General features: G+C 41.8%; 1 protein-coding gene across 1 annotated transcript in view; it reads left to right on the top strand.

The window, feature by feature from the left end:
* Window positions 1-13,822, top strand: part of plxna1a (plexin A1a) — a 194,522-nt gene that overhangs the window by 163,892 nt on the left and 16,808 nt on the right. Inside the window, exons 19-21 of the mRNA XM_028409537.1 lie at window positions 1,817-1,960; window positions 8,634-8,868; window positions 12,301-12,443. Of these exons, the coding sequence (XP_028265338.1) occupies window positions 1,817-1,960; window positions 8,634-8,868; window positions 12,301-12,443 (522 nt within the window). The remainder of the gene's footprint in view (window positions 1-1,816; window positions 1,961-8,633; window positions 8,869-12,300; window positions 12,444-13,822) is intronic.

The following is a 13,822-nucleotide window of genomic DNA, read 5'->3' as shown; positions in this document are numbered from 1 at the left end:
CGTTTCTCAGATGTGTGCGCTGTGTCTGCCACGCAATTAATTTCTCATCTGTAGTGTCGGGCATGTTTTTTACTGAGGTGTGTAAAAAAGAAAAAGAAAGAAAGAAGAAAGAAAAACATTGATCTGGCCTTTTCTTGAGTGTTTTTCTGTGTGTGTGTTCAGGAGAGCGTGCCCTCCGCGTGATGCTTCTAGCCTGTTGTGTTTATGTGTGGCAACAGCTCCGTGTGTGGCTGTAACTCCTGTTCATGTGTGGCTTGAACTCTGCGTGTGTGGCAAGGATGCTGTTTGTGTGTGTGTTTTGGAGATGGAATAGGATGCATGTTTACAGGGTTGCAGAGCAGGGCTGGGTTGCAGCCTGCAGAGACGATGGGATTGGAAAACGGAGTCTGTCTTTGCATCCCGCTGCTAAGCCAGCAGGAGACACGGCGACTATCTCCACTCTCTCTCCTTTTCTTCGCCAGTCACACTCACTCGCCGGCTCTTGTTGTTACATTCTTTCTTTCTCACTTTAGAGTATACTCCTTTCATCCTTTTCTACCTCTCTCATAATCTTTCCTCTGCTCTCCTGATGTTTTTCCCTCCACATTTCCTATCAGTCTTGTTTTCTTTGTGTTCATCTCTGCTCCTGTTGCTTTTTGTTTTCTCGCTGTTTTTCGTGGGTTTTCCATTAACGGCTCCTTCCTTCCATCACACAGAGACAGAGTGTGTGTGTCAAATCGGACTTGATATTGAAATGAAAAAGTGGAACTGAAATTGACAAATGTTAGAATTTGCACCCCTCCGGCGCAGGCTTTATGTGTGGAATTCAGTTTAGTGGACAGTAGACAAAACAGAATTGGTCTCTGTGGGTTCCTTTTGCTTCTGTGGTGTCACTATGAACTGTGTTTTCAGTATATTTCTATCCTTTTTGTTTCCATATCTGGTTTTTGTCTTGAAAGTTATGTAAAATAAATATACAAAACAACAGTGTTAACCACCATTCATGCATTGTAAAGCACAGTGTCAGTCTTTGCTCTCAGCAGCACAGATTCTGGATGGTCTCCACTGGCTCTATCCTCTTAGACCACTTTCACACTGGGGAAATCAATCTGGCCATGTTTTTCTGAGTCTGAACAACGCGAATCCCGATATATCCAGATTGATTTCCATCCACCTCTTGGAGGTGGATCTAGCTGGATTGGCTTACATCTGGCTAGCGAATCCCACTAGCGACGTGATACTTCCAGTTCACAGGGACATTGTCTGGGTCGCGTACAAAAGCTGCACGTAAACAACCATTGAACTACGACAGCTTTGCCTTGAGTTTGTTTTCGACAGGGCTACAAAGGAATAAACTGCTTTTTGAACCGAAAAAAAAAAAACGAAAGAATGAGCGACACAGGATAAAAAAAACGCATGAAGCATACACACACCGAATATTGTACTTCGTGTTTATGTTTGCTCTCTTTTTACAGTGCAGCTCTATTTGACCTTTTTATTGTGTCATGTCCTTAGTGGGATTTGTTAATAGATGAATAGATGGAGCCACTAGCTTTAATCCTTCAAGATGGTGTTAAGTGGGCAATTTTATTGTCAGTGTCTCATTTCTTCCTATTCATTTACAGAAACAAGAGTGATTTTCATCAAATCATTAGCAGAAAAATATCAGTCATTTAGTTCATTGTTAGTTAACAAGAGGGAGACAGAGGAAAGTCATTTGAAAAGAATAGCTATTGGTGGTGTCTGAGTCATTAAATGACAACTAACATGCTCAATATAATTTGCATAAATGAGCTACTTGCCTTCTCCTCATCACTTTTCTCACTTCTCTCTGTAGGGTCGTAACCTGATCCCAGCGGCTCCAGGCAACAATCGCCTCAACTACACGGTGCTGATTGGAGAAACTCCCTGCATCCTCACCCTGTCTGAGAGCCAGCTGCTCTGCGAATGGCCCAACCTCACCGGACAACACAAAGTCACGGTCAGATCGCCACTTCTGTCTCCTCTTCATCTTCGTCTTTGTCTTTGCTGTGACCTTAAGTGACCAAAATGTTGCACTTCTCACATGCACATGAGCAGGGAATAGTGTCAGCATGTGCTGTATGAAGGAGAATATTAGGGACAGAGGCTTCCACGGTAGATTGTATGGTAGGGTTTATTCAAAAAAAACAATTTAAAAATGTTTTATTTGGTATATCCACTCTTGAAAAGGAAAAGTCTGACAATCTCAGCTCCTAATGTCACACTAACCTTGTTGCAGAATTATGTGAACAACCCCTCGTGTCTTTTCTAAACAATTTCCCTTGACAGATCCAAAATATGCTCCATTGAGTTTGCACAGCAAGGCTGCTGTTAAATACATTCCGCTTTATTAACATGTTGATCTTCATTGGCCCTAAGCTCACCTGTTGCTGAAAAATAGAGCAAAGGACTCATACTGTTGTCACAAGAGCCCTGACGGGAAAGCACACATCTGCTTTTAAAATCATTTACATCATATACTAAACATGAGCACACCGAGCCTTTAGACATGTCTACACATCTAAAACCTGGTGCCTTTCTATCCACTGAATTCACATCAGTGGTTGTGCAGGCGTCAGCACTTTTCTGCTGCTGCGCTGGGTTTTAGATTTGAGACTCTCTCTCTCTCTGACCTCTGTGCCATTTTTCCTGTATTTTATTAGCTTCACTTTACTATGGCGATGTAGACATTTAATAGTACAGAGAATATCATGTACCTAACCCTCAGCAAATCCACAGGCAAGCCAGTCTTCCACCCACACTCAGCTCTAATCAAAGCCTCTCTATGGCACTACATACCAAAGTCTGTCCGAACAGACCTTCTCCACTGTGTTTTATTACACTTGTTTAAATGCTTAAACTCTAAATATTTCAATTAAAATTGTCATTTTCATCTCTATATGTCTATAAAATAACACATTTGCACTTCTGGGCTGCTTCCAGCAGGCTGATGTGTTGGCTTCTACAGTGAAGAGTAAAAATCTGGTCCTATGAATGCATATAGACCATATCTATTATCATGTAGGGATTTTTTCCCATTTTATAATAAGATTGGTAACACCTGCAGTTGCAGATGCTTTTGACAAATCAATAATTAATCATTTTTGTTTTCCATTTATGATCTCAGCTCTGGAAAATGAAACCTAGATCGCTAAGGAGGTCTGAGGTCATCATGGATTGTAGACCTTACACCCTGTCATTTGACGACTGAGCCACAGCACCAGATGTTGCTATCAGTGTAGCCATCTGATTTCCACACCAAAATGTTGTTTAACAGTTCCTCAGCTGTAATTATTATACAGACAAATGCGATGTGCTAGCATACTTGGTAACAGGATATGACTGTTGTGATTCTTTGGGTTGGATTAGGAATAAACTCTAGTCTTTTGCCTACAGTTGTTTTAAACAAAGCTGAGATTAATGCCAACAGGACACAGTTGTATACCTACTTTTATGACTAATTGACCCTGAAACCCTGATCATACAATCTCAAAACTTTTTTATTAAGAAGAGAGAAAATGCACTAGAGCTAGATGAGGCCACAGAGAGACACAAATTATGTCTGATGTATTGAAGAAATAGGAGTTTATGAGTATCCACTTAGCTACAGTTTGTGTCCATGACAAAGCTCTGTCAGCAGTAGAGCGCTGTCCTAGATCTATGCAGGAACATGAAAGGTGGTATTAAGAATAGAATTGTTTCTCCTGGATGCCACTGATATGAAGAGACCAGGCTCGTCTCTAAGCTCTAATCCAGGATCCTCGTTTATTGTATAAACCTTTCTGATGTGCAAATTTTTTTCCCAAGTTTCAGCAAATCTAGCTAAAGTAGGGTCACGTCATCATTGAGTTGTATATCCTGTTTTATTCTTCTGAAGCTGCTGGTTGCAGTGTTTGTTTGTACAAACACCCACAGTGTGAGTGTCACTTCCATTTCTAGTGTTTTCCAAAATTACAATACTGCGGGAAACAGTGCTGGAAAGAGTCAGAAAACAAGCTTACAAGCGCATCCCGCAGCAACTGTTCGGCTTCTTTCGTCCAGAGTGTTGAGCTGTCAGCGGACTCCAGACAAAAAAAATCCCTGATTCACTCTGACTGGAGCAGACTTTCAAAATCACCGCACAGCTCCCGGAGCATCTGCGTTAAGGAAGGTCAAACCTCAGCCGAGCGACGCAGCACTCACTGTGAATGTATTTGGATGTTTGTCTGAATATCCTGACAGTAAGCCCACTCAACCCTCCTCCCCCTTCCACCCGTTTTAAACTTATCACCAATGTCCTTTCACAGTCATTTCACTATATCTTTATGACATTTACTCCCTGCTAGCTACAGCCAATAAACCTAGAAAGCCGCTGACAGCACATCCATGTAATTCAATATGATAGCTCTCAACGGAACCAGCCAGCTCCAAGGTGGATCTCGCTTGGAATATTTCTCTTTTTTTTGCCCCCCCCCATCCCTTTTCTCTTTTTTGAACGGGATGTCATGTTGAATATCGGAGAGATGCGACGTGTTGGCGGGGGTGGTGGAGTTAGTCCTTCGTCTGACAATAGCCAAAGAAAAAATAGAGCTGTCTGTTCCTATCTCTTCTTCCTGCGTTTGTGTGAGTGACTACATGCACCATGTTTATGGCTGGCTTCTGGTGTGTGTGTGTGTGTGTTGGACGTTCATGTTTATGTCTCTGTGCGCAGAGACTGCTGCAGAGAAGGGCACAGCTGTAACACAATAATATTCCCCGTGTTGGATGACCTACATACAGGGGACCCCGATGGGTGTCCAGACATACTGGGCTTGTGTGTTTGTGTGTATGTGGAGTGTACAGTAAGAATTGTGTGTCACTGTGCGTCCTATCAGATGCTCAGCTGTGTGTTGGCAGCTGTGTGCTTCCCTTGAGTTTTTCGAAGAAACTTGTTTGTTGTTCTGGCCTCCATCTTTTTAAGTTCCTCCGCCAGTCCTTCAGCCTGTCAGGAGAATAAAAATAGACAAGTGCCCAGAAAATGTGTCATCACCTTAATATTGCTTGAACTTGAGTCACATCCATGTCATCAGTAAAAAATGGTTCCCCTCAATTGACAGCATAAATGGCAATGTGAGGGGTAACAAAGCAACTCCATGTCTCCGAATTCCACAGCTCTATCACACTGTCTTTGTTGATTCAGAGCTGTAAAATATGTGAGCACAGATTTCAGGTTTGCCTCGGGCAAGCTCTCCTTTACTAAAAAAAAAAAACCTACAAGTGCCTAATCTAACTGGCACTCGCAGTGGCAGTGCAGAAAAGACTGATCTACAAAGCGTTTTTCCATTTGCCCAAAATAAACATGTGAAGACTCATTAATAGTTAAATCCAGTGCCCTTCAGCATTCTGTTTCATGTGGAAACATGTTGAACTGCTGCAGAAAATGACACTTTCAAAGCCGGTCTTTGGGAATAGTGTCAGTGTGGTGAGAGGCCGTTCTGATAGAAGACATCCTGGCTCGTCAAGAGCAAGGAGAAGAATGAAATGTTACCAACACAGGCGACGTACCATGATAATAGTACCTTCCTATCTCAAACCTTAGCTAGAGAGCCACCCAAAAACTCATGTAGCCTATTGATGAAGAAAGTATAAATATGTTCTTGCTCAGTTCTGTAAGAGCTAGCGTGAAGGCTTGGCGCAAAAATGTTGACATGACTAGGTGTTCTTTCTATTATGTTTTTTCATGGCCTCATACTTCAGTGGTTTTATGACACATTGTGAATAACGGACAAAAATCTTTTCTAATGCCCGTTTTACACTGTGATCGCCTGCGATTCAGTGAATGGTCATCGTACAATCTGCACGCATCAAACTTGACGTCGTACCAAAGTTTATTAGATTCACGTAGTGTGTCATGCAATGGTCTTTTAAGCTCGCTAAAAATCGCACAGTGTAGAAAGGCCATAATGCATGTCACCAATAAAACTCTATAATAATTAGGGATGTCCCGATGCCCTCGAGCCCAACTCATTTGATTTTGAGTATCTGCCGATGATCTGCCAACGCACCAACTACCCCACAATACTTTAACCTGCCCAAAAACACATTGCCACAGACAATACTTCACCCCTTGTCGAACTGGAAAATTTTGCAAACAAAACAGCTAATCTGAGTCTTGAACCCAAGACCTCTCACACCCAAAGCAGCAATCGTACCCCTAGACAATGCACCAGAGAGTCATTATAGCCCTAGTACATATAGCCTATATCTTAGTACTGATCGGGAGGTAACGATCAAAACCGGTCTGGGCCTGATTTCCGATCACATTTCTACATCCCTAATAATATCAGTCCTTGTAAACTACAACAGTATTACAAATGAGACTTGCTGAACAGGCTACCAAATCCCTGAATTTCTCCCACTGCTGCTTTTGCTAAAACTTTGCCAACTTGTACCTTCCATTAGCAGTTTATAAAGCACAATAAAGTCTAAATTGATCTATCGCTGTGTTCACCAGCTAATTGCCAATTTGTCTGTTTGCCGTGTGTGCAGGTACATTAGAGTGTTTCACTAAACACAGGCCTTGTTTTGTGAAGGAAAGCAGCATTTCGCCCTGTGAAAGTGAAATAAACCATGAAAGGCAAAGCGAAAGGCTTTAGTGTCTACTGAAAGACACTAAAGTGCTCCATCAAAACACTTTCATCCAAAAAAGCTCAGAGGTCACAGTCAAGAAAGAAACCCTGCTGTACTCGGCTGCATCACACTCTTCATTGATTGACAGAAACTCCCAGAAATGATCAGTGTGCTTGAGAAACGGTGTGTTCTGTAAACCAACTGCACACTAAAGTTAATTAACTTAAGTCCCTTTTGCTAACCAACTTCTTTGCAGCCTGATCATGTCCACACAGCTAATTGGCTGCTTAATCTTTAGACAAGCCAGTGTAATTGTCTTTACTACTGAAAATTTAATTTGTAGGTATTGACTACATTGATATTGATACAGCTTCTCGCTTTTATTTTTTTTAATCAGACTTTGATAATGTTAACATAAAAGTGCACTTATAAGAACTTCAAAGTGCATAATCACACCTCATTTGAATCGGTTATCAACCCCCCTGGTGGATAGCTTGATTTGATGGATTCCAGTGCTGTGTGTGTGTGTGTCTGTGTCTATTTTCCTTTAAGACACACTGTGCTTATGTAAATGTAGTTAGAAAAAAAAAAACATTACATGTGTTTGACTTCCCATAATTACCATGGCTCCTTGGGGAGAGATTTAAATGCTAGTGATTACTTTGTTTGATTACTTATACTGTGTGTGCGTATGTGTATAGTGTGTGTGTATGTTGGATGTTTTATATGTGTCAACCTTTTCTGCATTCCTTATTCACATACACAACATTCACTTTTTGACCTAAATCAGTTTGTTAAAGTTGACAGTGATAAATGAGAGCGTTAAAGCTGTAGTGCAGGACTTCTACATATAAACATCCATTAAATTGCACCCAAACCAGCTCTCTCACTGTTTATTAACCCTCTCAACTCTGTATCTCAAAGTATATTAAGGGTTTAAATTTGTTGCCTGGTGACATTGCCACGCTGGCACAAAGTGATGTCTTTCTATGTAAACAAGAGCCTAGCGGTCACCCAAAAAGGGGAGGGGCTTGTCACCCAAAAAAGGGAAGGGGCTACATTGTTTCTTGCAGGAATACCTGTGAAGTATTCAAGACAATGTTTAGATAAAAACAGACTTTCAGAATTTAGAATTAGCTGCACCATTTGTGTGGAAGCTAGCTTTCTTCTTAGCATTTAGAGAAAGTGTGCGCAGTTGTGTGTCTCACAGTGTACTCCGAAATACCAGCACTACCCATGGATGTCGGCTGTTTCATAATCAATATGGATTGATGACGCACTTCTTACTCTCTGTGATATCTTGGTTTAGCTGTTACATGGGTGTTACACCATACGCACATCAAATGCATCTGTCAGTGGTATTTGTGTATTTACATTCACTGCCATAAGAGGGACGAGACGCAGTATCTAACCCAGCCAGTGGGCCTAAATCTCTACAGATAATGCAGCATTAAAGGAGGTGAGCAACTTGTGAGATCTTCATTATCAAAGGCGTCTGAAGCTTCTCCCCTAAAGGCACGAATCGAAAACCTTTCCTACAAGAAATGTTCACAGCAGTCAAGGTGATGTAAGCCCCCACAGTATAAGCCTGTCAAAGAGCTGCCTGTTTAGTGTGAGTGCAGAATGGATAAAAATTTAATGATCCTTATGAAGAAATTGGGGCAAGCAGCTTCTCTTTCATCAGACCAGCAACTTTTGATCTCTTCAGACCACCTCATCTATTCTCAAACCATCTGCTGCTGGAGAACTGACCTGCTGCATGTTTTCCTCTCTCTCTCTTTTTCTGTAAGTGCTATAGTAGTAACCCATAGACTGGGTAGGAAAAAGTAAAAAGTAGGAATTTCCTTGCCCTTAATGACTTTGGTGGAGCTCCCTTTGAGCAATACACAGAGCTCTAACAGTTGCGGCCATTCAGTGGTCAACAGCAGCAGCAGAAGAAGACGACAGGTTGTACCCAGCAGCTCTCCTGTGAATAACTGTGTGAAAGAAGCAGGGAATTAGAGGAACTTTGGTCTGATTATTCAATATGGCTTATGTGTCTTCAGATCCGTGCTGGCGGGTTCGAGTATTCCCCTGGAACTCTTCACATCTACTCCGACAGCCTGCTAACGCTTCCTGCTATCATCGGCATCGGAGGGGGTGGTGGCTTGCTGCTGTTGGTCATCATTGCCGTGCTGATAGCCTACAAGAGGAAGTCCAGAGACGCTGACCGCACTCTGAAACGCCTTCAGCTACAAATGGACAACCTGGAGTCTAGAGTGGCCCTGGAGTGTAAAGAAGGTACACAATGCAACACACACAAAGCCTAATATCTATATCTATGAAAGACGTTTCAACCGATGATGGGGTGTCCAAGGCTCCAGGCTCTTGTGGTTTGAGGAGTGTATACAGAATAGACTCTGTAATCATCACTAACAAGCCATAAACTGTCCTAGGAAAAATTCATTTGGTTTCAGTTTTCCCTTCTACTAACATGGTTTAGGCGGAGTTTACAGCCTATACTGTCATTCCATTATAAGGCTTTCGGTGCAGCCTCTAATCTTAAGAGTGATTGAGACTTGTAGAGAAATGGACACCTCTTTTGATAATGATGGAGTCGGAGAGCGCTGTCTAACATGTCAGTCATCTGTCTTAACTGACAACTGAAAACACAGTTCAACAGCAAGACAGACAGGGAAAAGAGAGCGAGAGCACAGACGGCCACGTCAGGTCAAAGCAACAAGGGGATCGTGTGCCGACAAGGGAGAGGCAGAATGAGAGAGCAAATGGAAAACACTTGGATGAGAGAGCGTGAGGGAGGACTGTGTGTGTGGATGGCAGATGTAAGAACAGCCCAGGTGTTTACACTCAATACAATGACACAGCCATGGTAAAAAAATTACATTAGTGTTATTACACTACAGACATGACGCAGAGTCACAACTGTATCAGCCATTGTCAGAAGAACAGAAAGTGGAGCTTTTGAGTTAAAGTGCTACACTTTTTCAGGATGAGGTGACATTTTAAAAATGTTGCCGTGCTTCAGTTAAACAGTGTCAGTTGTGTTTTCCCCCCTCAATAAGACAGTATTTTAGTTCTTCCAGGAAGTGAAGCATGGCTTTATTCCCACCCCCTCAAAGGCACCCCGCCCCGCCTGCTGCACTTCCAGCTGGCCTATACAGACGAGGCGGTGCACGTGGGTGGGGGGGGGACAGAAGAGGTGGGCGGTGGCAAAAAGTGAAGCGTGTTTGTGTGTAAGGACGTTTAGTTCAGTCATCCATAAGTGGCATATTAGCAGTCATAGATACTTAGGTATGACAACTGGCAAGTGTCACTCCAGTGTAGAGGGGGTAATAAAGATGTTTGTGAGATCCTCCTTCACAGTAGTAAGCAAACCAAAGGGGGGAATGAATGGGCAAAGCAGAGTTATACTGTTACATCTTCATACCTTACAACCCAGACTGTGTGTCAAGTGAGGTCTTGTCACATCAGGAACACATGAGGACTTTCCTAGCCGGTGAAAGCTCTTATCAGCCGCATATAAATGAAAATCATGTCAGAGCAGCACTCTAGAATATTTGAATGTTTGTTTCACATACGGCATAAGCCTTACACTTACCAGAAGAATTAGAATGAGAGTGGCCATTTTTCCTGCCCTGCAGGCTCTGCAGTTCTCCATCCTGCTTCAGACCTCCATTATCATGCATTTTTCCTCATCACCGTCTATCAAGAGAAGCCTCCTCTTCGTGGCACAAGGACCTGACCTTTTTTTTCTTACTGTAAACTGTAGTAAACTGGAATCATACATTTTTAAATGCAACAGAGCAGAAAATTGAAGCTGAGCTCCGTTTGTTAAAAATATCTGATTATTTCAACATAATACCCTGCAGTCACACAAAACCTCAGAGTGATGATGATAAACTAGCTCAGATCTAAAGCTGTGTTTCAGGCTGTGGTCAAAATTAGTTTTATCAGTGAATGTAAACGGAAAACTCTTAAAATGTGTCCAGTTTATATGTGTTCCATTTGGATGTTTCACAGACTTTGTGCTCAGATAGTGGTGGAAATGTTGCTTAACAGGATAAACACACTTATCATGTGCATTGTATAAACTAAAACACACTCCTGCTCAGTTTTTTTTTCCTTGCCTGGGCTGTTAAGACCATACACTGTATATAAATATGAATAAACCATTTATGATATCCCCCCTCATGTTTCCTGAAGTGCAGTTTTGCAAGTCAGTCACCATTTTGGCTGCACGTGTGTCTGCTGTGTCTGCCTGCCAGACTTAAGAGGTGTGTGGAGCTGAAGCTGGCAGGTAACACCTGGGCAGACAGCTATTGTCTTTATAACCTGAAGGTTTTATTGAGATCTGTCTCTCTTTTAGAGCCACCCTCAAGTGGCACCTTGAGGAACTGCAGCTTAGTTTGAAAAATTATAATCTTATGTAAGACTCTTACATCTAATTTGTATCTTGACTTTGCCATCATCTCTTTCACCTCCTCTCCTGTTCTTTACTCATCACTTTCGCCTTCTGCTTACCTTCAAATCACGCCTACTCATGTGTGTCCTTAATCTTGTGAATCCCCTCCATTTTGCCAGCCTCTCTTCTTTACCTCCTGATCTTTCTTCCTCCTTTTGTCTTCCTTTCCTTCATCTCCTCTGCTTCCTCTCCTCTCCATCTCTCTTGTGGACCAAACAGTCCAATAACAGCTGGGGGAAATTATGCATGAAAACTCATCCGTCGCTCTCTTAATAATTATCCACTCATGCAATTAATTGACTTTCCTTTCCAGGAACTTTATTTTCTGTCTCCTGGTTCTCTCTCTTTCTCTCTTTCTTACTTTTCCCTTTGGCTTCATTGTTTTTTTTCAGGCTTTTTTGCAAAGGTATAAGTTAAATTATCAGGACTGAGACACCAAGTCACCATTTTCCTTCACTTAAAAGTAACTGCAGACTCTGAAGCTCTTACAGTGATTTAATATCTGTGTATCCTTGTATTCCCTCATGGTCTTGTCTGCAATTTGGTGCTCATTTATTGTCTCTGCGGGCTTCTTTCTTCATCATTTCTGACCTTTATTTCTGTCTAGCCATGTTATTAGACCTAAACTCTACCTGAAATTATGCACTCAGTCTGGATCGCCCTCCCTCCTCTGACAGGATCTCCATCTGACCCATATACATTGTTTACAGTGCTGTCATAAGCGTACTTGTACTTGCATACTGCATCCACTGTCCATCTTTGCCATCATTGACATTGTAGCATTTGACTCAGGATGGAGGTGAACTGGCAGCATCATGTTTCCATTAATTTCATGTACATTTGTTTGAAATTTGTCACATTTGACATGTTTCCTCACCCTGGAAAATACATATTTGTGGAAATCTCAGCTGATAACCCTGCAGTTATTAAGCAGCCCTTCTTTCTCAGGTTCCATCCATCATCATTCGTGCAGTAACACCATTCAGTCAGTGCTGAGTTTAAAAAAACTCTCAGGAAGAATGCAAAAGTTCACATTTAGCGAGCTGCTGTGAGTGAATTCACTGATGGTTCACAGACAGTTCTAATGAAATGAACTGACCTTGTAGATTTCCAACACCTGGCCTGGCTGAGCCCTGATGATGAGCTTTACAGAGAAAGCTAACACTGCTAGAAATATCAAGTGTGTCTCTTTGAACCATCATCTTCACCATGATTACTGAGCCACCTCCACCTGCCTCCTTCCTCTGCAGCTTTCGCCGAGCTCCAGACGGACATCCACGAACTGACCCAGGAGCTGGACGGAGCCGGGATCCCCTTCCTGGACTATCGCACTTATGCAATGAGGGTCCTGTTCCCGGGGATCGAAGACCACCCTGTTCTCAAGGAGATGGAGGTACGGGTCAGTACATCACCAACCGACTTGAAACTGAAACAACTAATCAACTGCAAAAAAAATACAAATCTGCAGGCGAGACAGCTGCACTAACAAACTAACACCAAAGAAGCAAGTCGTTCACCTCAGCGAGCTGATGCATTCTGAGAAGTATTTTAAAAATTGTCTTTAATGGTAATAAAAAGCCCCTCCAGCCTTGCTGCCTAATACCTCTGCAGTCATTATCCCATGACAAGTTTCATCAAAGAAAAGACTGAGATGTGCGATTAAACAAACCCCAGACGCCGTTCACCTTAAAGCCATCACATGACCTATATTTGATCCACTTTGTCTAAATGTACTCAACTTTTCTAGTGCCTCAGCATCATGGTTAGTTTAATCTCATGGGACAGACCATAATCTCTTGATGTAAGATTTTTAAAGTGAGTATTGCTTGGAAATGATGTAGGAAAAAATATGTTATGTAAGAAGCAAAAACACAAAGAGAGGAACTAAGACTGTTGCTTGTATTATACATTTATACAATTACTCATTCAGGGAAATAAATCAGACTGATTCACCAGCAGCAGAGAAAAGTAATATTATTAGCACGTCAACAAGGACTCCCCCTTTTTCCAAAGCTAAAAAGCAGAGAGTTTGTAATCAGCAGAATCATTAAGATGTAGAATCTGGTCCTGCTCCATTGACTTTGATTGGAACGCTGACTTTTTGGAGTCGAGGAATAATTTGTTTGACCTTTTATAGCTTAATTTAATCGCTCTAATCCAGAACGCAGATTTCAAAACAGACTCTTTTGACAGGGTATATAATATAACATACTGTAACACTTCAGATACACTTTTAAATGCAACAATATGTTAATGCATTTATACTTTTAATTCAAAAAATGTATTTTTGTATTTTACCTATTGACAAAGTGCCGTATTTTATACATTATATCATCAAAGTTGGATAGTCGCCACGGTCTTGTTTTTGTCAAAATCCACACAGGCCCAGCTGACCGTATGTGTGCTTTCATACAAACTCTGATCTGCACTTCTCAGAATGTGTTGCTGCCATCAAGCTTTATTCTTTGCTTTGACAGGACTTTGTTGTCTGTCTGCTGGACCGCCACTGCTCCTTTTCAGACACATCAACGGTGTCAGCAGTCGCATGCCGCTGTTTTTGACTGCGTCAGAGCATTTGCATACATTTGCTTTGCCTTTCTTAACTCTCCCCTGCAGTGTAGCTGGGTGTATTTTAATGTGTGGAGCTCAGTGGGAGACACAGACAGTCACAAATTGGTCCCAAAATGACTTTCTAGCTTTTTGTTTTTGCCTAATGCTAGTTCCTAAAGCATCATAATGTAAAACATGGAGGTATAGGATGTTTATGTATGT

Source organism: Parambassis ranga, chromosome 7 (genome assembly GCF_900634625.1).
Source record: "Parambassis ranga chromosome 7, fParRan2.1, whole genome shotgun sequence".
NCBI lineage: Eukaryota > Metazoa > Chordata > Actinopteri > Ambassidae > Parambassis > Parambassis ranga.
The sequence above is the reverse complement of the archived record's forward strand: the minus strand, read 5'-3'. Positions and strand labels throughout refer to the sequence as shown.